Raw genomic sequence first — 27,758 nt, 5'->3', positions numbered from 1 at the left:
TTTTACCTTTCTGCATTTGCTACATTTTCTATAGCAAATGCATTTTTAATAGCAATGTTATTAAAATAAAAAATTATATATCACATAGTTTATCTATTTAAACTGTACAATTCAATAGTTTTCAGTATATTCACAGAGTTGTAGAACTGTTTTTACAACTAGAAAAAAACTAAATAGATCTGTGGTTTGTAGATGTTCTCAAAAAATTCACTGTTTTTCTCTATGTAAATAAATAGGAATTTAACCACCATGAGGATTCACTTTCAGAGACCAACCAACATGTGCTCTAGGAAGCCCAGTTAAATAAATGACAAGTCGTATGGTTTCCTTTCTTAAGGCTAGTTGCGCTAACACGTTTTTAAGTGTAGTTCAAATAAAATGAGAAATCTGATCGCACTACTTACCTTCACAGTGCTTGTGGTCTGGAGTTGGGCTGTAGCCCTTGTGGCATGAACACATGTAGGATCCTTCAAGGTTGGAGCAAGTACCATTTGTGCAGATCTTTGGTTCCAGGCATTCGTCCACATCTTAAAGAATGTGGCATAATGGAAAAGAGGGGGAGAAAAAAGAAATAAAACATGAATTATTTGAATGTGGTTAGAAATGGAAACAGTGGGTCTTCAAAAGAGGGGCAGATTCTTTAAGATAAGCTTTCGAATTAGCTCTTTAGGAGGAAAAGAAGCTCTGGTATGAGGTGCACATATAATGGTTTCGTGGCTTTATTTACTTTCTGCAAAATAACTCTAAAAAGGAACCAAACATGCTCTGAATAAATTCAGTGGAAGGCTTACTGTGGAAGAGAGGGAGGAAGAGAGGATAGCTGTAGAGCAGCATCCCCTACAAGATAAAATATTCCAAAGAATCACAGATGTGTGGAGGTCTAGTTAGGGAGCTGATGAATTTCAGTAGAATGTGAGGCATCACTGAAGCAAGATACATGACTCATGACTCTGGGAAACTGTGGGAAAATCTGTAACAGGTGAAAAAAAAATCTTTCAAAAATTCTAAGATGGCATTGAATCTGATTAAGAAAAAAAAAATCTAGGGGACAAACAAAATAAGACTACTGGGTAGTCTGAAGGTGGAGTACGGGCAGAAGAGGCAGATAATATAGCTAATGTTTATCAAGCACTGACTGTCTAAAGTCACTGAAGGCTTTACATATATTCTCTCACTTAATGGTTAACAAAATCCACATGGGCTAACAATTCACAGAGGAAGGACCTGAGATTTAGAGAAGTTCAAAGCTTCTCACATAGTTGTCCAAGGTCCAAGGTCACATAGTTAGAAATTGATGGCTCAGATTTGAACCCAGTCAGCCTAACTCCAAAGACCATCTTTTAAACCTGACTATGAGGTTCTGGCATAGGCAATGTTAAATCTAGAGATGGAAACAGTTGAAGAGAGAAAGTATGACTTTGTTTTTATTATTTGCTAACACAGCATTATATCAATAATCATTATCTAATCATTCACTGATCTCATTCAACAAACATTCGTTAAGCTCCTACTAGGATACTGTTAATTCAAAAGGAAAAATCTGAGTTCTGTGCCTGATCTGAATGCCCCAGGGTAAGTCCACTGTATATTGCAGTAAAAAGGCATATAATGAGCATAAACAACCAAAAATTTAAAGAAAAACTTTAACTACAAAAAGTACCCAAAATACACAAAGCATCAAAAGTTATGCTTAATTTTACAATGGCCTGGAGAAAGGAACGGCAACTCACTCCAGTATTCTTGCCAGGAGAATTCCATCAATAGAATAGCCTGGTGGGCTACAGTCCATGGGGTTACAGAGAGTCAGACACAACTGAGTGACTTACACTTTACAATGGTCTATAACTTAATCAAGGTCTTTCATACATAAAGCAGAAAACAGTGGAGGGGGAAAGGCTCCTGATTATATCCATTTCATTTCCCGATGCTCACCACAAAAGCAATACAGCTTTCCACTTCAGTATTAACAGAGAATCATGAACACATTAACAGAAACCTAGTTTTAGGTCAGCGACCATTCATTTGCATTGTAATTCACTAAAATGAAATCTTTCTTATTATGGAATTCAGAAATAGAGGATTATCAGTAATTATCATTAAATAATGCACAGGGACATCTTGTATGTGTGCACCATATGCATACTGAAAACAGCCAAGCAACTGACACTGCCTAGGTATTCTACTGCACTTTCACAATATCACTAATTATGGTAAAGTGACCCTAACTCCATGACAAATGGAAATATCACTTTCAACTGATCAATTATCCAACCTTTCTTTGGCTGTGGGAGTCCACTCTCGTAAATACCGAAAGCAAACTACTTGAAAGAAGAAGCCAAAGATCGGAGCCAAAATAAATAAAGGGACAGAATGAACTTAGATACTAGGCATGGAAATTCCAACAGCAATGTGAAAATGTTATGTCTAGGTTCTGGTTTGGTTTCAAATATGTTAAGTTGAAAATTGTATGAACTGCTCCCTTTAATCATACATGGACCAGAGACTGCAGAATAGAAGAGTAAAATTAATTTCTAAGACCATATTTTCTCTTGAAGCAAATTAACAGGCATTGCAGATTACCATTCATGAGATACTTGAATAAATTCTATTTTGCCAGGCAACTACCATGATTAACAATGAACCAGAACGCTCTGAAATATCTAGGAGAGCTTGATGTGTTTATTTCCTTCTTTACTTGCCACAGTCATAACTGCATGGAACCAGAATCCTGTGGATAGAATAGTTTGAATAGTTTGAATTGAATAAGTACATAAGCTTAGTGGCACTTATGCTCTTAAGGAAACAAATGTTATATAGTAAAATATCATTAAAAATTCTTTGATTTAGACTCAAAAGGCAGATATATCCAGCTATAAAATAAGTTAGTCATGGGGATGTAATGTGCAGCATGGTGGCCATAGTTAACGACACTGAACTGCATACTTGAAAGCTGCCAAAAGAATACAGTTGGCCCTTGAAGAACATGTGTTTGAATTACATGAGTCCACTTACACACAGCTTTTTTTTTTTTTTTTCCCCCAGCAGAAAATACTACAGTACTACACAATCTGCATTTGGGAGCAACCACAGATGCAGAAGGTGAACTATAAGTTACATGCAGATTTTCAGCTGCACAGAGGGTTGGTGCCCCTAATGCCCACATTGTTCAAGGGTAAACTGTGGGTCTTAAAAGTCCTCATCACAAGAAAAAAAAATGAAACTATGTATGGTGATGGATATTAACTACACTTATTATGGTGATCACTTTGCAATGTATACAAATACTGGCTCATTTTGTACACCTGACATATAATACTCTCTCTCAATTATACCTCAATCTTAAAAAAAGAATATATAGAAGGAAGGTGTCTAAAATGGAACCTCATTTGGTGGATGCAAAAGAAATGAATAAACTCAGTTTTGTATCTTTAGCCAGACCTCTCTCCTTAACTGATCATCCCCACACTTTGTTGGTTAGTCTACTGGGACATCTCTATTTGATGTCACTCAGGCACCTCTGAGTCCTCATGGCTGAAATATCTTTCTCTTGCCTTCTCTCTATGCTGTCTCCCGGGTCAATATAGGTTACCCCTATCCATTTAAACACACAAATCAGAAACTTGGGAGTCATCCTTTCTAGATTCCTTCCTCTCTTTCTTTCCCCACATTCAATTTACTACAAAGTCACATAAATTCTACTACCCAAATGTCTCTCAAATACACCCAACTTTACCTCATTTTTGCCACTCCCAATCTCTCATATGGGTTACTGGCATCGTCTTTTATCTCTCTATTTAAAGTCTTTCCCTATCATATCCATTATCCAGCCTGCAGCCAGAACAATCTTTCTAGAACACAAATCTGGCCAATGATGTTGTTGCTCTACTTTAAAAACTTTCAATAGTTTCCAATGTTCATCAATTTAGTCAAGGATACAAACTTGTGGGGCCCTGAGTGGTACCGACAGAAGGTCAGGTTCCCACAGTTCCTACCTCTAACCCTTGGGAGAAACAATGCCATAGGAAACAAGGTGGTCATATCTACCCTATCATCCGTCACCGATTATCCACCTCTTACCCCAAGTCAGAGGAAGATGATTGTATCTATGTTTTCTATATTGGAGCTCAAAACTCATTCTAGCATTACAGTCTAGCATTACAGAAGAGCCATATCACCCAACTTCTTACACAAATACATGATGAGTTCAAAAAGGACACTGTCCATAGAAAACTGGGTTACAAATTCAAAAAACCAATTTACCAATGGGACTTGGGGACATAATCTGGCACTTGCCATTCAATAAATTAATTAAACCTCCCACAGCAAGGAAGTTCCCAGGAGTTATGAATCCACCTCACTATACTATCACCCACTCTGAATTGATCCTTCTTGTCTACAATACCTTCATATGTTTCTCACAAATGCCTGCTGAAAACTAGATATTCCATGAGTACAGGATTTCCTGATCTCCTTTCCTAATAATCCTATTAGAAGAGGCAGTCAGGACAGTCTGGCATAATTTGTGTCCTTAGTGAACCCTGGCTAATTCTTATGATCATCACATCCTTTAAAAAATGTTTCACTTCATCATTGAAATCCTGCAGTCTACAGTTCTTTGTCAAGAGCAACATGAAGTTCAATGGTCATTAGTTCCTGAACTCCACCTTCTTTCTTCTTTGGAAGAAATGAGCACATTAATCTCGCTCTAGCTTCCTGGCAACTTTCCATCCTCCACAGTTTCACAAAGATGATTCCCAGCTGGCCAGCAATCCCACCTGCAAATTCTCTCATTGCCTTGAGAGGTAGTTCATCTGGGTCAGGAAGCCTTTTAAAATTTCCCTTTCTAGTATCCTGGGAACACGCCAGTCTGCCTGAAGCCCTTCCCTGGTGGGCGGGACCTGTAAGGTGCTGAGAACATCCAGGGGCCACCTTCCCATGAGTCAGCCCATGGTGGTGCTGCCCCCTATCACTCCACCCATCAGTTCCTTGAGGTTGGTCAGAACTGGGTCCAGGGCAAGAGTTTACCTGCATTGCTTCATTTACTTTCAATGAGTAAAGAAAAGATTTACTTCAAAGATTGACAAGGTGAACCAGTCATTTTTCTGAGACCATTCAGCCTCATTTAATTCCTTAATGACCAAGAGACTTCCATGAGTGAGCACCATTTGATACGGAATGAAAAGTCTTATTCCATCGCCACAACTACATGAAAATACAGGATTACTCCCAAGGCAAACATTACTTCAATTATCCCTCAGCTATTCTTCACACATCATCTTTATACTAAAGATGATGGGAGAATACATTTGACAGAAAAGCAAGCATGGTAAAAATGAAAGACAGACTCTGGTTAGGCCAGGACAATCACATCCTCCCCTCACTTGCACTTGAGGTATATAGTAAGTCCTTAGGATCTCACCCTCTGTCAGTTCTGACCAAATTAAAAAATGTGCAGTAACAGAGCTGTCAATGAAAATACATTGTCTGTTCCTCAAAGATTCATCACTGCTTTTTGGGAACTGGAAAACCAATGCCAATGGTGTGTGCATGCCAGATGAAAATCAATCCACTAATCTCAGCAAATCACTGGCTTCCTACCTCAGCTTTACAAAAGATCATTTTGTTTTCTAGCAAAACTCATCTGGGCTACCTTGGACAAGTCTGCCATCTCAGACTCTCGAGCCAAAACCATTGCTGCCTGCAAGGGATGATTCCAGTTCACATGGATCTTTCCTATGGACTTTAATTTTCCTTACTATCTCAAAATCGTATTGCGCTGTCCTGTGATTTTCCTGGGTGTACATGAGAGGTATATGAGCTACTACATAAGACAAAACAATATTAGCTTTGATGCTAAAAGATGAGGGATCATGTCCTAGCTCTGCCATTTATTACCTATGATGGGGAGCTATCCCATTAACCTATTTGAGAATCAATTTCTGTACCACAGGTAACTGTAAACTATTAACATATACAGTTATTAAAATATACATAAATTATAACATATACAGAAATTATTACAATAACTAGGATTCCCACACAGGCATATTTCCCACCTTCAAAAGTAGTTTTGGGGGGTTTCTGTTGAGATATAACTGACATTAAAACAATATGTAAGTTAAGCACCAAGGATATAATGGGCAACATAGAGAAATACAGCCATTATTTCATAAAACCTTTAAATGGAGGATAATCTTTAAAAATACCAAATCATTATGTTGTCACATGAAACTAATATAATACTGTGAATCAACTATGAAGTGAAGTCAAAGTAAAGTGAAAGTCACTCAGTCATGCCCAACTCTTTGGGACCCTATGGACTATAGAGTCTGTGGAATTCTCCAGGCCAGAATACTGAAGTGGGTAGCCTTTCCCTTCTTCCAGGGGATCTCCCCAACCCAGGGATAGAACCCAGGTCTCCTGTATTGCAGGCAGATTCTTTACCAGCTGAGCCACAAAGGAAGCAGTGAATCAACCATACTTCAATAAAAGACAATACTGTGCAAGCTTAAGGGATGCTTTGACATCCTATCTCAAAATTATTAACATTTATTGGAGTATTACTAACACTTCTATCATGTCACACAATTATCATTTCTTTCCTGATGAAGACAATTAAGTTCAAGTCTCTTAGCAACTTTGAGATTTCCAATTCAGTACTGTTGATTATAATCACTAAGCTGTGCATTTCATTTCCAGGGCTTACCTACTAGTTGCAAGTCTGTACCCTTTAATAACATCTCCCCAACTCCTCTACCCTCACATCCTTATGACGACCATCCTACCTTGTTATGTTTAGCTTCTTTACAACTTCACATCTTTTCTGGCATCTAACAGATCTTGTAGACAGTGTGTGCTCTGTGGTCAGTCATGTCCCAGCTCTTTGTGACCCTATGGACTGTAGCCTGCTAGGCTCCTCTATCCATGGGATTTTCCAGGCAAGGGGAGTGGGCTGCCATTTCCTTCTCTGGGGATCTTCCTGACCCAGGAATCAAACCCACATCACATGCATTGGCAGGCAGGCTCCTTATCACTGAGCCACTTGGGAAGCCCATATGAAGGCAGATGCTCTACTAAACTATTTATTGACTGATTAGAAGATTCCTTTAGCACTTAATGATTCAGGGATAAGACTGATCCTTGCACATTATCTACAAAAGTGAGCTCAGTTGAGCTCAGTTGCCATCTGATATAAGAACAAATGTAGGACTAAAGTCTTCAATTTCACTTAAGTCTATGAATATTCATATATTCCATAAAGGTTAACAGTGACTCCTAAAATCTGAAAAGAAATCCTAGGGTGAAAAGAACTCCTAGAACAAGGAGCTCTCCATATCTATCCTGCAAGTTTTCTATACCTGGTTTTAGTTAAGATTGCAGCTAGCCAGTTGTCAAGTGATTTGAATGATATGAAGTTCTTCAAATGCTGAAGATCTACTACATTTACAAAACTCAAATGGGAGTCATAAAGTCATCATCAACTTAATTATGGCCAACAAAGAAGGATTGCTTTGATTAAAATCTCAGAAATTTGTGTTCCCGAGTCACACATGGTTTGTCACAAACTCAACACAAAGCAAGGTAATAAACTCAAAAACAGCTAGCTGACATATCTACCAGGTGATAGATATTGTATTTTGTGAAGGTGAGCAAAGAAAATGAAGCCAAAGAAAGATGTTAGTACTGCAGAAGTGGAAACATTTGTTAGGAATGATCAATCTTCCTGCAGAGAAATCTTGTGATTCTCAAGAAGTATATTTCAGCAAAACAAAAATGTTCAGAAGTTGAAAGAAAACTAAGATGAATTAAATGTATAAGAGAAAGCTTCTATGACAGAGAGTTAAAAACTCTGTGAGATGAGCTTAAAGAAAGCCAAAGAAAAGACAATTATCCACAGAACTCTGACATATAATTTACTTTAACAGATATCAGTTATTATTCCATTCCCTCTCTTTCAGGACAATGGAAATAAAACAGAGGTAACAGGATTGGGGAAGAAGAATGATAACGTTTTTGTGTTAGTCATTCAGTCGTGTCCAGTTCTTTGTGACCCCACAGAGTGTAGCCCGCCAGGCTCCTCTGTCCGTGGAATTCTCCAGGTAAGAATACAGCTGGAGTGGACAGCCATTCCCTTGTCCAAGGGATCTTCCCTACCCAAGGACTGAACCCAGGTCTCCCACAATGCAGGCAGATTCTTTACTATCTGAGGCACCAGGGAAGCCCAATACTACATTTAATTCTGATAATAAACCCTACGAAGAAAGTACTTCGATTTCCATTTTACAGATATTAAAACTAAGCTTCAGAAAGGTCATATAACCCAAATCTGCTCAAATTCAGGGAAACGTGATCGATATATCAGAGTTACTGAATATACCTTTAAACAATTAAATGTTAGAGAAATTTCCTTTGGGAGATGGCTGTAGTCAGGTTTGAATCAGGCCAGTTTAACTTTCCTGAGACAAGCGAAACATGTAAATTGAGGACTTGACACATTGGCTTCTTTCAAGAAAGATTCTGATTGAAAGCAGCCAGAGAGAACTGGCCAGAACTCAAGGTGATGAAATAATTCTAAGAGGTGGAGATCGCATGGGCAATAGCTCCAGGCTGAATGTGAGGTCCAATGAATACAGTGCTCAATGATGAAAGTGGCTCTCAAGAGAGCACCGAAATCCACAACTTGAAAGAAGCAGCTTCATTAACAGAGGAGCCAACAAAGGTTGCCAAGAAAGCACTGAGGGACAGATATAATAAACTATTGAGAATGAAGGATCATGTGCCCTGAACTAAACATAGCAGGTGTGGCCTGGAGGTTCATGCTAGGAAAAAGGATGAACCCTCAGGCAACACTTGCTAACATTTTACCTGTTTCTGCACCAAACTCCTGCTCTAATTCATAAATTAAGGAGCAGCACCAAATAGTAAGATACAGTATACATGGCATGAATACAAAAAGGCCATTAACGGTTTCAGTAAGTTCACCATTTAGTTAGGAGAAAGTGTCACTGGCTTTAAATCTCTGTAGAATAGAAGGGTCAAAATGGTCATTCTTAATTCTTAATGAAACTGTTTAACAGAAAAAAGAGCCAAATGGACATCAAGATCGATGAGTTTTAAATATATATATAAAGCATAATGCCAAAGAAAGTATTACTCTGTACAACAATGTCTAGGTTTAATTATAATAACTTAAAAATATGCTGAGAGAGGAGAGTGGTAGAAAAAACGGTTACTAAGATCTACAGAACAGCCCTGCAAGGTAGAGACTGTCATCTCTCCAGATGAAAACTAACAAATGCCCTGTGTAGGACTTTTCTCCAAACAATGAGATTTAGGAATGCTTTTTTTAGTCTTTCATGTTCTCATACATTAAAAATTGAAGGAAAAAGTCTCATCAATGTACCCTAAGGTGTCTGTACTAAAAGGATAGAGGAAGCCTCAAACTAGTCACATTTAATGGTTAGACACAAGAAGAGTTGAACAGCAAGGAACACTTGGTGAATCATTTATCATTTGATGCTTTCCCTGACCTCCATAGAAGCTCTAACACTCTCTAATCCCTTAGGCTGCTTTTTTCCTTAATGGGACTCATCACCCTGACATACCCTATACTCTACTTTTTGCCTTGTGAGCTCTAGAGTCTAAGTGCAATGAAGGGAAGAAATTCATTTTGTCCACTATCAATCCCCAGGGTCTAAAACAAAATACCTGACTCATAGTAGGAATACAGTTTTCAATGATGAAAGTGGCAAAGAGAGAAATAAATATAGGTCAGGTTGTGCTATGGATGAGCTCAACTCAAAGACAAACTTAGGTAGGACTATGCCCTCTGAAAAGTTTAGAGTAGCAGAATTACAAAGATGAGAAATAAAATGAATAAAGGAACAAAGCCAAAAAGATATGATGGGGTATTCATGAGCATTGTCAGAGCGCTGTGGAAAAATCCAATCCATTCATTGGCTCAACCTGAACAGAAAGGTATTCTGCAGTATCTGCTTTCCATCACATTCAACTTTCACACTTGAAAGCTTGACTGCCATAAAATATTAAGATGGAAAAATCCATTTTGGTACAATCTGCAAAAGCTCACAGGAGAAATTTACAAAAACTGCAAGTTCAAAATGAGCAATGGATGGCACTGCAATTACATCACAGACAAGAAGCTTGATCAATAGATGATACAGAACCTAAAACTCTACCCAAAGCAGAAGGAAAAAAGGACATGGCCTATTTGTAATGGGAAATGTGTGACTTTAGTTAGCAATGCAAAACTGCTTGGCCAAGTGGCCAAGTGTGTAACTTGGGGTGAGTAACAGGGTGACCTAATAGCTTTGCTTATGATTCTGCTAATCTGGTTGGCAAAGTGAAATTGCTGCTAAATGAGGTGCTTTGTTTCTGTCACTCAACTGCAACAGCACGGTCATGATCAGATTGATTGCACACATCTAGGTGTAAGAACTCATATATTATTATTCCCCAACCTGGATCCACGCAGGATGCTGTGGAGAGCAATCACTTGCCAATTTGGTCAGTCATGTTCCATTAGTAAATTCATGAATCAGGGCTGCGTTTATGCCATGGTTGTGAATTTTAGTTAGTTAAGGTAAAGTTCAGGCTCTACTTTTGGATTATAATATGCATTGGTATGTGAAAATGAGTATAAGAATGGAACTTTGATAGGCAACTGTGAAATTTATGCCAAACGGGAAAATTAAAACCACACGCACTTTCTGACCAGCACTGATTATATAAACAAAAGCTTATCAAATAGGCAACTAATAAACAAACAAAAAAAACTTCTTCCCAAAGATCAACACCTCACAGCTCTACTGATAGAGACCCTTGGGAATGGGCATAAGATTCAAGGCAGAGGGCCTCCTGCACCTGGTTCAGGAGCTCAGCTCATGCTGTCTTGTGAGGAGTTCAAAGTGTTGAAACTACCAGTACTTCTGCCAAATCTACCTATCCCATCTCCTCTAACACACCACATATCTCCTCAGAGATGTATGAATAAAGACCAACATTTTTAATAGGACCAAGAGGGTCTGGCATGGTCTTTCCCCTCATGGTCTTCCCCCTGCAGCAAATCTTCCCTTGTACTCTGTCTTACAACCACACTAGCTCTTCAGCCTCTGGAACATGATCTGCTTCCGCCTTCCATGAGCCCCTTGCACACACCAAATGTCCAAAACGATCTTCCTTCCATCCCCTTCCCCAGACAAAGCCCTGGTTAAACCTCAAGAATTTTCCTTGAGGCAACTCATTCTATCATGTGCTCTTGTAATATCAAAGAACCCTCTTTCCTAACACATGTCTCTTTTGCACAATGAAAGAAACTATAAGCAAGGTGAAAAGACAACCCTCGGAATGGGAGAAAATAATAGCAAATGAAACAACTAACAGAGAATTAGTCTCCAAAACATACAGTCACACAGCTCAATATCAGTAAAACAAACAACCCAGTCAAACAGTGGGCAAAAGACCTAAATGGACATTTCTCCAAAGAAAACATACAGATGGCTAATAAACACATGAAAAGATGCTCAACGTCACTCACTATTAGAGAAATGCAAATCAAAACCACAATGAGGTATCATCTCACACCGGTCGGAATGGCCATCATCAGAAAGTCTACAAACAATAAATGCTGGAGAGGGTGTGGAGAAAAGGGAACCCTTTTACACTGTTGGGGATGCAAACTAGTACAGCCACTATGGAGCACAGTGTGGAGACTCCTTGAAAAACTGGAAATACAACTGCCATATGACCCAGCAATCTCACTGCTGGCATACACTCCGAGGAAACCAGAACTGAAAGAGACACATGTATCCCATGTTCATTGCAGCACTATTTACAAAGCTAGGACACGGAAGCAACCTAGATGTCCATCAGCAGATAAAGGGATAAGGAAGTTGTGGTACATACACACAATGGAATATTACTCAGCTATAAAAAGGAATCTTGCCTGGAGAAACCCTATGGAGAGAGGAGCCTGGTGGGCTACAGTCCATGTGGTCACAAAGAGCTGGACACAACTGAATGACCAAGCACACAAAAAGGAACGCATTTGAGTCAGTTCTAATGAGGTGGATGAACCTGGAGCCTATTATACAGAGTAGAATAAGTAAGAAAGAGAAGACAAATACTGTATATTAACTCATATATGTGGAATTTAGAAAGATGGTACTGACAATCCTACATGCAAGGCAGCAAAGGAGACACAAACATAAAGAACAGACTTTTGGACTCAGTGGAAGAAGGAGGGGGTGGAATGATTTGAGACAATAGCACTGAAACATATACTTTATCATATGTCAAACAGATGACCAGTGCAAGTTCGACGCATGAAGCAGGGCACCCAAAGCTGCTGCTCTGGGACAACATAAAGGGACAGCATGAGGAGGGAGGCAGGAGGGGGATTCAGGATGTGGAGGGGGACACACGTATACCTCTGGCTGATTCATGTTGATGTATGGCAAAAACCATCACAATATTGTAAAGCAATTATCCTCCAGTTAAAACAAATAAATTAAGATAAAAATAATTAAAAACAAACAAAAGAAGAAGGTACTTTGGTTGGTCCCTCAGTGTATCCCAGCACTGAGTACCACTCTGTATGTAAGTAAAGTGAAAGTCACTCAGTCATGTCCAACTCTTTGCAACCCCATGGACTGTAAAGTCAATGGAATTCTCCAGGCCAGAACACTGGAGTGGGTAGCCTTTCCCTTTTCCAGGAATCTTTTCAACCCAGGGATCGAACCCAGGTCTCCCACACTGCAGGCAGATTCTTTACCAGCTAAGCCACAAGGGAAGCCTAAGATTACTGGAGTGGGTAAACTATCCCTTCTCCAGGGGATCTTCCCGACCCAGGAATCAAACTGGGGTCTCCTGCATTGCAGGCAGATTCTTTACCAACTGAGCTATCATGGGAAGCCCACCACTCCGTGTATAGACAGTGAATTATACAGTATTTAAGAAGAAAAGAAAGAAGAGAGGAAGGATGGAAAAATTTAACTCACACTGTCAGATTGTGGCACGGGGTGGGAAAGAGTTCAGCTTTTGCGAAAAAGATCACACGGTAAACAGAAACACAAAGGAAAACCATTAGGGGGGGAAGCTGACTCGATCACAGAAAATCAGGAGCAAAGCAGAGTTGTTATCTTCCTCAGTGCCTTGAGGAGGTACTCAGTATTCATTAAATACTTGAGTGAATGAATAATGAACAAATATAAGGGGTTGCTGTTGTTCAGTCACGTCCGACTCTTTACCACCCCATGGACTGCAGCATACCAGGCTCCTCTGTCCTCCACCATATCCTGGAGTTCACTCAGATTCGTGTCATCAAGTCAGTGATGCCAGCCAACCATCTCATCCTCTGTCGTCCCCTTCTCCTCCTGCCTTCAATCCTTCCCAGCATCAGGGTCTTTTCAAATGAGTCAGCTCTTCGTATCAGGTGGCCAAAGTATTGGAGCTTTAGCTTCACCGTCAATTCTTCCAATGAATATTCAGGGTTGATTTCCTTTAGGATGGACTGGTTTGACCTCCTTGCAGTCCAAGGGACTCTCAAGAGTCTTATCCAGTACCACAGTTCAAAAACATCAATAGGCAATCAGTCCAGATTTCTTTTTATATTTGCTGCTTCTGCTGCAAGTTTATGTATATTTCTTGATTCTATAGGTCTGTGGTAGCTCCGTCTCATACCTTCTCTTTTTAAGCATTTTGCTCTCCACCTCTCTCTTTGTGGCACTTATTATCAATATTTTATTTGGTTTTGAGTATTAATCACATCAGGGATAACAATTTGTTTCAATCAGAATTATGTTTCATGTAAAATCTTCATGTCCACTCCATTTCTTATTTTCTTCATGGTCAAAAGTTACTTAGAACTTTTCTCTGAATGACATGAGTTTGTTACATTCCTTTGTTTCTCTCACCTTTTTCCATTTTGAAAGATAGCTCACTTGGCATTATACCACTCTATCAGAAAACCAGCCAGACAGAAGACACACAACTATGATAAGTACCCTCCAATACTTACCAAGACACTGCCCGTTCCAGCCTCGAAACCCTTCCGTGCAGGGAACACACTGGTAAGATCCGGGAGAATTCACACACTGCTCATCTGGACAAGTACTTGGAGTCAAACATTCATCAACATCTGAAAAAATAAAAAAGCTAGGTCACAGACATTTTATCAGAGCACTACAGCACGAACTGACTTGTGATAAAGGGGAGAACGATTGGTGGGAAAAACAATAACTGGAAAAGTAAAGCCCTAGGTATGCACTTAAACACTCAGTAGAATGCATGGCCAGGTATAACTTGATTGAAATATTTACATATGTTTCAAGGAAGAACTTGGCCCCAATTCTCCAACTGGCAGGCCCAGATCTCTCCACTCTGTGAGTTGGCAGTTCTCTAGGACCACTTTTTGGACATCAACATCTTTTAAGTAATAGTCTGGTTTGCCAGAAAGAAATACAAGAAATGAGCACAACAGTGAGGAAGCCATTTATCCACCTGGCTAGAGGTTCTCTCTGCAGACCATGGGGTACTCTAGGGAAACCCTTGCTTTGGCTTCACGGTCCCCAAAACATCCGAGGTTTGAATAATTTAAAACTTTTCCCGTGATAGGAATTCCTTGGAGGTCAAAAAAGAACATTAGGAGAGAATGAACTCATCAAATACTTCCAAGATTTTCCAGAAACTATGGTGAATAATCATAGGGTAATATATTCTGGTTTAAAATACACCTTGCTTTTCACATTCACAGCTAAGTTATTAATCATTGTTCTTTTCAATGTGAGGAGAAAAAAAATCACCTTAAATGTGGACAGAACTGTGACAGAGATACAATAGCTTCAGACTTTCTAAAGAATGGTCAAACAATTGGAGATGTGGATACAGAAAAAAGATTTGTAGACACAGTTAGGGAAGGAGAGGATGGGACGAACTGAGAAAGCAGCATTGACATACATACACTAAAATGTGTAAAAGTGGTGGCTAGAAGGAAGCTGCCATATAACTCAGGGAGCCCAACCTTGCGTCCTACTGACAACCTAGAGGGTTGGGATGGGGGCGGGAGATGGGAGGGAGGCTCAAGAGGAAGGGGATATATATATACACACACACACACAGTTCTGATCGATTTGAGTTGTACAGCAGAAACAAACTCAACATTACAAAGCAATTAACCTCCCATTTAAGAAAAAAAAGAATGGTAAAACAATAAAATGGGGGGAAAGGTGACAGAGGTAACTTTCAACCATTTAATGAAATGAAAAGGTAACTTTTCAACCATTTAAAATGAGCACTAACACCTACATACCAACCCCAACTGAAACAGGTATTTTCCAAGTGAGTGGATTCAGTGTCTAAGCGTCATGATATAAGACGTATATAGGACCTCTGCTGCTGCTGCTGCTGCTAAGTCACTTCAGTCATGTCTGACTCTGTGTGACCCCAGAGACTGCAGCCCACCAGGCTTCCCTGTCCCTGGGATTCTCCAGGCAAGAACACTGGAGTGGGTTGCCATTTCCTTCTCCAGTGCATGAAAGTGAAGTCACTCAGTTGTGTCCGACTCCTAGCGACCCCATGGACTGCAGCCTACCAGGCTCCTCCATCCATGGGATTTGCCTCTAATCATACTTAAAATTTAAACAAGATTTTTCAGGAAAAAAAGTGAAAGAAATATATAATGAATACACTGAACATGCACGGGTATTTGATGTCATCATGTTGGCAAATTCTCAAAAATCACCTCCCATTATGTATCATTAGAGATGTATGAAAAGATGCTTAAAGTAAAAGATGTTATTAATAGAATAAGCACCAGGTCAGTGTTGCAATTTTTTTTTCCTATCAGCAAAAAATCCTTGCCAATAGACAATGACACACAGTGGTTTTTTTTTTGTTAGGTCAGATGTTCTGGGACTTCTTGTTCTACAAAAAGATGATGCTTGCCAGTTGAATTTTCCAAACAGCATTACATTCTTCTCTGGATGGGATTTAAAAAAAAAAAAAAAAAATGGAACCACGACTGCTAAGTCAGAGAAGGTCATTGAGATAGGCTGGTCTGATAAATAAGGTACAATGCTGAGCAACATAAGACAGTAACATCCCTGGATTTCCTGCTGCTCTCACCTGTTTGCTTGTTCCCTCATCTATAAATGAGGGACTACCTGCCTGGTAATACCTTCAGAGAATAAAGTAAGGGTGCATGAGATAATGTCTGTAAGCTACAGTAGACTCCTTGGAGACTGGCGCTGTTTGAAAGCAACTTTGTCAGTGACAGCTGAGAAAATCTTCAGTGAGCCAGAAGCCCAGGGACCTTTGGTTCTGGTCCATGGTGAAATTAGGAAACAGCCACGTTATTTGGCTCCTTCATTTCAAGCTTTTTCATGGGGATAGAATTATATAATTATTAACTCAGGGGATGCTGGTGAGATTTCTGTTAAATAATTTCCATGCACTGAATATTACTGAAGAGTCTCCTTCTTTCTATTTACTTACTTATCTTCAACTTTCTTTTCTACTCCTTTCTACTGTGCATCCTTAACCTGTAGTAATTCCTTAAATGTTTTATCTTCCCATCCTGAGTCTGTGTGTAGAACCTGAGGATCTATATTTGATCTTTTGGGGAAGCACAGTTTTGCATATAAGTGCTTGCCATAAAAACCCAAGCCCCATTTTCTTCTAAAAAAAACTCCCACAATTATAGATATTCTGAAAATACCTATGCAAAAACCAAAGGAGTCAGGGAAAGGGGGAGTTCAGGGAAACTAGTGCTTCTTGAGAGCTAACAAGGTGACAGGCACCATATGACATACGGCAACACCCATGTACCTGCACGAGCCGGAACGTTAACTGCATGGTTCCCATTTCACAGATGAAGAACTAAGTTTTGAAGGGCCTACATAACTGGCCCCAAGCTAGACAGTTACTGAGTACGGGGATCATGAGCTGAAAAGCCATCGTCTCCATTCTACCCATCCTCAAGCGGCCTCCAGAGCAGAGGGACAGTCCCCCATAAAAGAAGAGCGGGGACACTTCACACCTGCACTTTCCCAAGGCCCTCAGCCATCAGGGGAAGAGTTCATATCTCTGTTATGATGGGAGCTGATGTGGTAACATAAAATGCTCCCCACTTCTCTCCAGATAACTCAGGGGCTGAGGCAAGAGGCCAGCAAGAGAGGCAGGTGCAGGCTGCCAAAAAACTGTCTAATGAGCTCTCCCTCCAGGCCTGGTCATTAGAACTGTGAAAAAAAACCCAACATATTGGAGCCAAGAAACAGCAGAGAGCAGCCTTCCCCAACCAGCCTATCCCTCCCGAGCTCTGGAGGCCCAGCCATGTCTGAAAACAGGCTAAATGTCAGGTAGCCAGGCAGCGAACATGTGGAACCAGCACCAACCCCACACCCAGGCTCCTCAGAACATGTCCAAAGGCCCCTGCTCCTTTGTCTTGTTCACGTTTCCATGAAGACTGAAGCAGAGGTTCAGTGCATTTCTTCACAAAAATAATTATTCAAAGTGTACCATGGTGCTTTCAAAAAGAACCCATGTGACTTGGGACACATACACAAACAGAAATATTCAACGGTTAATCATCTTAACTTTGAAATGTTCAAAACTCTTCAAGACATTTTTGCAATGAGAGCAAATCCATTGCTGGGGTCAGCATTAAAGAAATTTTATCTGACACAGCTGGAGTCTGACCTGTAGTTGGTCAGACATTTTTTAGAGATCTGCAAGCAAGTCCCAGAACACAGGCGAAAGTAAGAAGCTGAGACAAACGAATGGACCAAGATGAAAAGGTTGAAAACAAAAAGTTCACACAGGTGACACCTGGACTATGTCCCCAGGTGAATGATGCAGACAGACACTGTGATTAAGTCTGGGTTTGTACTAAGATCCTCTGCAGTTCACTGTTACAAAGTGATGTCACTCCACCTACCAGGGAAGGCAGATACTGAAATGAGTAATAGAGAGAGGAAGAAGGCAGGAAAAGACCCAGACAGAGTCACTGAAGGGAGGCAAAGAGGCTCTGATTCTGGGAGGTAGCCAGAGCCTGGGCGAGCTGGTGTCCTGCATGGATTGGCAGTGGAGGAAAACCTGTACCAGGCCAGGTGCCTACAAGCCTCAAGTTCTGGAACTAGCCCTGCATGTCATGGACATGTGTGCTCCACACTGCGAAGGGCTGTGGTCTCCCCATCCTCTCAGCAGACTCACCCTCGCACTGGCCTCCTGGGGTCATGTGGTACCCGCTATCGCAGTATTCACATCGGAAGGCCCCCATGGTATTGACACAGTGCCCTTCCCCACAGACGTCCGGCCTCAGACACTCATCGACATCTAAGCAAAGCAGAAAACATTGTCGAGTGTTATTTCCCAAAACCTAATTTCAAACCTCTCCCATCTTCCAGGTTAGTTAAAATTTAAGAATGAAGCAAGTGATTCCTACTATCTATTATCTCTTTGATTTGTTCCAAAAAATTGAGTGGCTTGGATTTACTCGAATCCAAAAAAAAAATTTAACACCACTGGTCTTTGTAGACATTTGATATTCTTCATTCAAAAGTGTTGGGGGAAGATATTTCATTTTTTAATCTTCCAGAATCTAGCAGATTACTGTGTTGTAATGGGTTTAATAATAAGTTCTGGGTTGTCTGAATGGGCCCTGGACTGATGGAATTGGGGGAGCTAGAAACCCACATGAGGGAATTTATGCATCAGAAAGAACACTGCTATTACCTATGCAGTTAGTACCCTCCTCACTGGCCATGAATCCTGCTGGGCAAATACACAAGAAACTTCCCTCAGTGTTTTCACAGCGTCCCTGGGAGCAAAGGTGTTGATCCTGAGCGCATTCATCAATATCTGTTAACAAAAAGATATACAAAAGGATTAGCATAGCATGAAATTCTCAGACTCTCTGTTCATGAAATACTAGCGTTCTGTCTCCTCTGTCCCACCTTATAAGTGAGGAAAACAGTAAAAGGAATACAGTCAGTTTCCCTGAATACCTGAAGGCCTGCTATTGCAAAGAGGGAATACACGTATGGTGTGCTGCTTTGAAAGTTCAAGCTACAGCTATGATATTGGTGTTTCAAAAGAAAGATTTCAGGTCAACACAAAAAGACATGCCTGATAACTGGAGTCATGTAAGTGCTGGAATTCACTGTGCAAATCCCAGGCCAGCTCAGCAGAGGCAGTGAGCAGTGTCATGATAGGCGCTCTCTTTCACAGTGCACACAGGTAAAGCGAGACTGAATCATCTCGACTGACTGCCCTTTTCAACTTTACGCTTGTGATTCTAAATATAGTAAATCTCATGTATGCAAATTCACGAGAAACAGTCATACTATAGAGCAAGTGGATGTCCCCCTCACACCTCACTCCACATATATATGCAAAACCAAACAGCAAAAGTCATATTTGCATAAGGGAATTCAGCATAAAGTGGGTTTAATTAGGTATATCCCTTTGAGGCTCCATATTTGCCTTATAACTCTTATTGAACTTCCTTTTTCTAAAAAAGATATTAAACTTAGTGTTAACACATTAAAATGACTTAACACATTTACACCCCTTTGTGAGATACATTTTTCCCCAAAGAAGCATATATGAGCTCCCTACATTATAAATCCATTAACAGTCTCTTGTCAGCATATACTGATTTTCAATATAGAAATTTCAACAAAGGTAGCTAGAGTCAAAGCTATGGTTTTTCCAGTAGTCATGTATCAATGAGAGAGTTGGACCATAAAGAAAACTGAGCACCAAAGAACTGATGCTTTTGATCTGTAGTGTTGAAAAAGACTCTTGAGAGTTCCTTTAACTGCAAGGAGATCCAACCAGTCCATCCTAAAGGAAATCAGCCCTGAATATCATTGGAAGGACTGATGCTGAGGCTGAAGCTCCAATTCTTCGGCCATCTGATGCGAAGAACTGACCCATTAGAAAAGACCCTGATGCTGGGAAAGATTGAAGGCAGGAAGAAAAGGGGACGACAGAGGATGAGACGGTTGCATGGTATCACCAATTCAACTGACATGAGTTTGAGCAAGCTCCAGGAGCTGGTAATGGACAGGGAAACCTGGCATGCTGCAATCCATGGGGTCACAAAGAATCAGACATGAATGAGTGACTGAACTTAACTGAATAGAAATTCCTTTTAAAAATCAAATTTTATAAACTTATATAAACATATTTTTATTGCAGGATATATTAATATTAATTTTTGCTAAACATGTTTATAGATAGCTATTTCTAGAGCTCTTAATTATTGTCTATATTCTTTACCTGAAAAACTTTGGGAGATTATCCCACCTTGATGTAACTGTATTACTCTTGGCAAAGCAGGCAGCATTGAACCAAGAGGTAAGAGCCTTCTAAGAGTTAAGCAAGCCTCTTTTTTGAGTACCTTTAGCTCAGGGAGAAAATTTTTTTTTAATTAAACAGTATTTTCCCCATGATTAAAATGTTCTTAATGTGCAAACATTTGATATTTAATAATCTCATCAACCAAAAGTATCTTCTTACCAACACATTTCCTCTGTTGCTCATTGAACTTGTAGCCATCGTAGCATATACAGGTATACCTCACTGGCAGGTTAATGCAGTGTCCTGCTCCACAGATGTCAGGGTTCACAGTACATTCATTGATTTCTTTAAAAATAAGAAAATGTGGGACAAAACAGATATAAACAAAGATTTCATTGCACCTTGCAAACGATTACTTTGTTTTTCCTGAATACCTTATTGCCAGTTATGCATTCAGAAAACAAAATTTTACACTCTAAAATCAAGTGTAAACTCATCTGATTACATTATAATTGATCAGTTAGTCACAGCCAAAGCCATCAAAAATTCTTAAAGAGACAACTTCTAAGATGAACTTGAGTAGGTGGAAATTTAGAAAGAGGCCATCCTGGACCTTATCATCAATTCTGAACTTTCAAGATAGCCCACCAATGAGTTTCTACAGTCTCCAGTTCATTTTGGATGATGGACTGAATCACATGATTCCTTCTGATAAGAAATAGATGGCAACTGTCTACTATTTGTTAGCAGGCCAAATTCAAGTTCCAAAAAACATACTCAACCTCCTCCCAAATTTCTCATTAATTCTCCAGAAAGATTTACCACTTCTAATCAAAGCAGAACTTCTGGATGCAACTTATTCTTAATTTGCCAATTTCAACAGGAGCATATTTTATTTATACTAGTAGAATATAGAATCTTATTCCAAATCTTTTCTGCTCAGTTCCTCCCTTCCTTTCCTCCTGATTCCTGCATGAGACTGGCTTCTTCTATGAAGTCCTTGCTCCACTCACAGACACAGGCCGTGTCAAGGCAAGGGGAGGGGAGTTGCCAACGGGTAAAGGCCATCACAACATGTTTTATTACCAAAATGACCTGAAAACTCAAAGGTGACTTTCTGAGATGAATTACTCCAAGATAGTCTGTCGATTTCAATGATCTTTGTAAGGATGTATAACAGTATGGTAGGGAGTGGGCAGTACAGCTGGTGGTCAGAGCTCAGGCTTGAGACGAGAGTACAGATACCAACCTTGCTGCCCCTTCTTTGCTCTGTAACAGAGCACAAATTACTTAAACAATCCAAGCCTCACTTTTCTCTATGTATAAATGAGAATGACCAGAGCACCAGCTTCAGAGTGTGAGGTTCAAAAGAGATAACCTAAATAATGCATGTAGCTCAATGCCTGGCACAGTATATGTGCTCAGTAAAAATTAGCCATTATTACTGATTACTGTGGTTGCCCCTATTGAAGTTATTTAAGAATACATAACAGGGTCTTTCCTAGTGGCCCAGTAGTTAAGAATCCACGCTGCAATGCAGGGGACATGAGTTCATTCCCTGGTCCAGGAAGACTCCATTCACCACAGGGCAACTAAGCCCACACACCACCACTACTGACCCTTAGATCTAGAGCCCATGAGCTACACCTACTGAAGCACATGTTCCCTAAGACCTGAGCTCTGCAACGAGAGAAGCCACTGCCATGAGAAGCCTGAACAGCACAACTAGAGAATAGCCCCTGCGTGACGTAACTAGAGAAAGCCCATGCACAGCAATAAAGATACAGCACGGTAATAAATAAATAATTTGGGAAAAAATATATAACACAGAAATAGCACATAAATAATACTACTATTATCTCACTGTCATCAGGCAATAAACAATACTTAAAACAGATGACATCATGGATAAGCCCAAATGGCCCAGTGGAGGAAGACCAGGGCTCAAGTGTGACAAGCTAAAACACACCTTTGTTAATGGGGTCTATGGTTTGAATGAAAAGAAAAACAGGCATGCTACTGTCATCAATAACCCACTGTGAATTCTGAAGAAAAATGTGGAAAACAGTGCTTTAACAAAACTTCACTATGGAAATGACCTAAATTGGGTTGAGGTTACTCTCCAAAACCCAAACCACATTCATTTTTCATCAAGTGTTATTCACTGTGCTGTGATTTTAAGACAACTGATGCAAGTTATTTGAAAAGTTGTTAGGCTTTAAAAGGAAGCATATGACTACAGAGCTGCAGTATTTTGCATAAAATCACTTGGATTATGATAAAGGCACACATTTAAAATTATTTATATCTTTAGTGAACCTATTTATACTAATTCACTATCAGAAAAATAGTTTATAGTCAGTATAATGTCAAGATACAGGAAAAAAAATCCAAAAGACTAAAGTCATAGGTAATTAACATGACTGCTTAAACTTAAATGACTGATAATAACCATATAAAATAATGAATTATGAGACATACACAGTATAGATTATATAATAATCTTCAGCAGGATAGGAAAATGCTTATTTTTTAAGAAAATATAGTCAGGTACATATTATAATATAGGATATGATCTAAATTATTTTATACACAGAGCAGCAGATTGGAAGAAAATAAATCTAAGTGTTACAATTATGGGGATTGGTACTGTCTATATTTTTCTGTATCTTCCAAAATTTCTACAATAAACAAATGTTATTACTTCTATAATCAGAAAAGTCTTTCTTAAAAAATTATCATTTCTATGTGCTGCAAAAATCTGAAGGTAAAAAATGTAATCTTCTCCAGGTTCTACTTCTAGACTCTCAGGTAAGAATTCTCTTCTCTGTTTATAAGAATTCTTTAGTAGAATAGTGTGAGAAGCAGTTCTTTAACCATCTATTCTTAATGTAAGCCAGATGGCTCCTTTTAAAACTAATGGTATTTAGATTTCTTGATTTCCTTTGAAATTATTTTATGTTCTTCTCTGCCATTTGCTTAAATCAGAGAAGACATATTGATCAAATTTGCAAAATTTGACAATAGAAGATGACAATATACTAGGAAGAAGTAGTCAGAATTAATTAAAAGATTGTACATCTGGGGTTTTCAGGAAATGCCTGATGGGTACTCATTGCCCCCACTCCCACACATACCAAATATTTATCTGTTCTTTTTCAGGCACAGCTTTAGAATGGAATGTTTACACGTGTAAGTAAAGTCTTCAAAAATATGTGATGCTTAATTCAGATGGGATACTTTCCTATGCCAATGTGCCAATATTTAGATAATTTCTTCTTAAGTCAACTCTAAGATAGAAGAAATGATTAAGAATTTTAACTCTTTTGTCTTAAGAAATGAACAATAACGGCCTTTCCTTCCAATTTAGTATCTTAAATAGAAGCTATGAGGTTGAAATATTTATGAGGAAAGCTTGAGAATTCTTAGCTGATTACCTCATAGATTATGTATATAAAACTGCAGTTTGAAAATGTTGATCCCAAATGGCACTAAGGTATGTAAGAAAATGCTACTCTGACACCACTAGAGGGTACTAAGAGATACATCAGTGTGAGGGGATATTTACTAACATATTCTAGATTTCTATAGTTTGTCCCATTTTTTATACACATGATAAATTGTATCAGTTTATCCTCAGAGATCCCATTTATCTATTTGCTATCCCACCCTTGTAAGTTCAAAAAGAAAAATTAATAACTTCAAAATACTTCCGCTTCCTCTTTACCATTCATCAAAAAATTTACCAGATTATAGTCAACAATACTAAATCTTAACTTTTCTTAACACACAAGAAAGCATATGACTTGATAGAGGTGTTAGCAAATTCTTTTGCAGTAATCATAGTGCAATACACAAATGTATCAAACCAGCACTGTATACCTTAAACTTATACAATGTTATATGTCAACCACATCTCAAAAAACAACAAAAAAAACAACAAAATTGATCAACACCATTTTTAAAGTTAAAAAAAATTATTGATACTCCTAAAAGTTTCACACCTTCTCTTCCTACACTTCCCTTCTTTGCCTGTTACACTTTCATTCTTGATTATAAGTTACACAGAAAGGCAGTCCTGATGGTATTGTCTTAAAACTGAAAAAATTAAATTTCAGGCTTAGAAAAAAAAGTTTCTGGATTTCTCTGCATTTTGGGGGGGCAAAGACCTTATTGCTTTACATTTTTCTAAGAGGTCACTCACACAGCCATGCTAGCCTGTTCCCACAGAAAGATAACTTCAGGTCAAAATATACATTTCTCCATATGTGCTGATGGCACAGACACAGGCTCTGGGAATATGGTAAAGCCTTGCACAGAAAGCAGTAATGATTGGTATCTGGGGCACTCAGGTTAATGATCATGTCTTCTCTTCTGAAGCATGTTTGGCTCCCCAGAAACAAGAGACTGTTCCCACTGGACTCTTGGAAGCGTCCCCCTTCATAATGCCCATCATATTTCCCCTAGGGTGCAGGACTGCCCTTACACACGCGGCCCCTGAAACAGCTTCACCTACATCAGGCCAAGGACTTCATTGTATCTTTCCCGGGAGTCCATTTAGAATTTGGAAAAAAGAGTCATGACCAAAAGCCAATGGAAAACCAAATGGTCTATTTGTCCCAGAAAGACAGCCAGAGATAGATTTAAGAGTCTGGTGTCTTTTAGAATTAAATGAAAAAGAAAGCTTTTGGCAAGATATGAAAATGAATATGCTGACCTTTTGCTTTTTTCCTGCTCATGTGATTACTCAAAATAAATAAATAAACAGAGCTGGAAATATTAAAGCATGATGATTTTACATGCAACAAAGTTCATCTTCCATGAGCCTACATAGTTTATTGAGGCTGTCATGATGCTGGTAATATGCTTCAGGGACAAAGGTTTTTATAAAGGGGTCACTGATGAGTTCTGGAAAAGATCTGATGAGCAAAATAGTTTTTACAACGTTTGGGCCATGATGATTACAAAGGTTTACACAAAGCAGTCATGAAAGTCAGAATAATTTCTGGCTGGTCTGCAAGGGCCACGGAGAAAGTTTAGGAAGAGCTGGCAGAGGAAGGTATCAAATGTCAACTCATGGAAAGGTTTACAAAAATGCCCTGGCTTCCTAACTGCCCCACAAAGAGCATAAATTGTCCCACAACAATTGAAGCAGATGTTTCCACTTTGTAAATACTCGCCAGAGAAATAAAGGTTTGATTTTCCAACCTATCCTTGAGCTACTAAGACACTATGCTAAATCAAGAATTTATATGCTGAAATGTATCATTTCTTTGGAAACAGTGTGCCAATAATATTGCAAGCCACCAACTCAGCTGCTCAGAGTGGAAAATATCACCCTTATTCCCTCCAAATATGTGGCTCCCTTTATAATTATTGCAAGTCAAAGCGAGTCTGACGAAATCTACAAAGGCTACTTCCAATTTCGCCATCATAAAGATATCATTGCTGAGCAATGTGAGGCTGATTTTGGTTATTTTAGACGCCTACATATTATTCTATTCCTTTCTTCAATTCATGGAAGAAACTAAGTGACACACATCTACCTCCTTTCGTGTTCCAAGAAAAAAAAAAAAACAACTCTGCCTAAGGTTCCAGAGAGACTTGATCAGATTGCTCCTTCAATCTACATACCTGGCTCTCTTATCAAAATCAATGGGAACACCTATATTTTGATTTCAATTAAATTTGATACAAAACATTCTTCTTGTTCTAGGGTAGATTACAGATCATAGTATAGCTCCAAAACTGCAAATTATTTAAATTCAAAAACTATTTAAAATGTTCTCCCCATGCATTGGTTCAGAAAGATTCTTTTACTAGAGGAAGTCAGAGCACCTATAAATGCTGTGTGAAAATGAAATTTCAATGTCACTTGTTTCCTGGAAGGAAATATTTGTGCTTCAAACATGTGATAGCAGATGTTAGCCCTGTATCTCTGCCAAACTCAAATTAAGCTGTCTTCTAACAACTTCATATAGCACAACTACTTTCATTTTTTCAATCAGTTCCACAGTTCCACACTTCACTTACTGAAGCTGAGTAACTGCAGTTTGTTATTCCTCACAGGGCTGCATTTAAATGATCAAACTGCGTGTATCTAGCCAAACCTCTACAAAGCTAAACTGCAAGAAGTCTGTTTGTTAAGTCAGCCGTCGTTAAAAAGGCACAAAACGACAGTGTCTTCACAGTGGAAAATAGAAATAGAGTACTTGAAAGAACTAGCACATCGACAGACTGCAATTTTCTTTTTTAACGCAAATATAAACAATGAGAAGACTTGCTGACCAAACGGTACATTATATGTTTGTATGCCTTGCACAGCAGCCATTCATGTGCTGTGCTTTGTCTCTCAGTCATGTCTGACTCTTTGCGACCCCGTGGACTGCAGTCCGCCAGGCTCCTCTGTCCATGGGCTTTCTCCAGGCAAGAATACTGGAGTGGGTTGCCATGCCCTCCTCCAGGGAATCTTCCCCAACCCAGGGATCAAACCCAGCTCTCTCTCATTGCAGGTGGATTTTTTTTACCATCTGAGCCATCAGAGAAGCCCAGTCTTTCATAAATGGGTTTAATGAAATAAGTAGATACAGCTGTAACTTCAGAACAGAGAAAAACAATTTTAGCTACAGCCATTAAAAACAAACAAAAATCACTAGTATTTCACTCTATCACTAGAAACACAGGGTTTGGCCAGAAAATTCATTTGAGTCAACCCACTACTTAGAAGAGTTAACATTTCTGTATCACTCTGCTCACTATTTACAGTAAAACCAAAGAGCAGCTGCTTTGCATTCACATGGGAAGGCCATGACTCTGGGTGCAGCTGTGCCTTGAGGGTATAGCTGAAGCAGGTGAGAACACACTGCTGGGTCCATGACGTGACTCTGCACTACTTATCTGCACTTCACCTCAGGACAGGGCAGTGGTTTAAAACTACTTTTCTGTCTGCTGTATCAATTCAAGTGTCTAAGAGAAAGTGCATCCACAGTTTTGAGAAAATAGGTCAAAGCTTTGGTTTTAAAACATATAAAAACTGTTATGTACTTAACGGCGTACAACTTGACGTTTTAATATCTATACATTGTGAAATGATCACCACGATCCAACTAATTAATACATCTAACCAAGCATGTTTCTGTTTGAAATGACGCAATGTTATGTTTCTTAAGAGGCAAAACTCTGAGAGAGGCTGCACACTCCTCTATTAGCTTCTCCTGTATACACTGCCAACCGCATCCTGCAATGGTATCATGAACTTATGCTATTATGATGCACCTTAGTGATACTTTGTCTGACTACAAAAATATTTTTCCACATCAGAATATGTGGAATACACAAAAAAATCCAGTGAAACCACATCCAAACCCCTCAGACCCCACTCCCAAAATAACCACTGCTGATCTGGTGTATTTTCTTCTAGCATTTTCTCAATGTAT

The 27,758-nt window shown here is 39.3% G+C and overlaps 1 protein-coding gene across 5 annotated transcripts in view; it reads right to left on the bottom strand.

Moving 5' to 3' along the window:
• The window catches only part of LTBP1 (latent transforming growth factor beta binding protein 1), a 379,548-nt gene that overhangs the window by 115,639 nt on the left and 236,151 nt on the right, over positions 1-27,758 (bottom strand). For all 5 annotated transcript variants that reach the window (XM_010829829.1, XM_010829830.1, XM_010829831.1 and 2 more), the window contains 5 exons: positions 20,542-20,667; positions 18,751-18,876; positions 18,229-18,351; positions 14,039-14,158; positions 405-527 (listed from right to left, as the gene is read on the bottom strand). In XM_010829829.1, the coding sequence (XP_010828131.1) occupies positions 405-527; positions 14,039-14,158; positions 18,229-18,351; positions 18,751-18,876; positions 20,542-20,667 (618 nt within the window). The remainder of the gene's footprint in view (positions 1-404; positions 528-14,038; positions 14,159-18,228; positions 18,352-18,750; positions 18,877-20,541; positions 20,668-27,758) is intronic.

The sequence above is a fragment of the Bison bison genome, unplaced genomic scaffold (genome assembly GCF_000754665.1).
Source record: "Bison bison bison isolate TAMUID 2011002044 unplaced genomic scaffold, Bison_UMD1.0 scf7180017864508, whole genome shotgun sequence".
NCBI lineage: Eukaryota > Metazoa > Chordata > Mammalia > Artiodactyla > Bovidae > Bison > Bison bison.
This window is presented reverse-complemented; position numbering and strand designations above follow the sequence as displayed.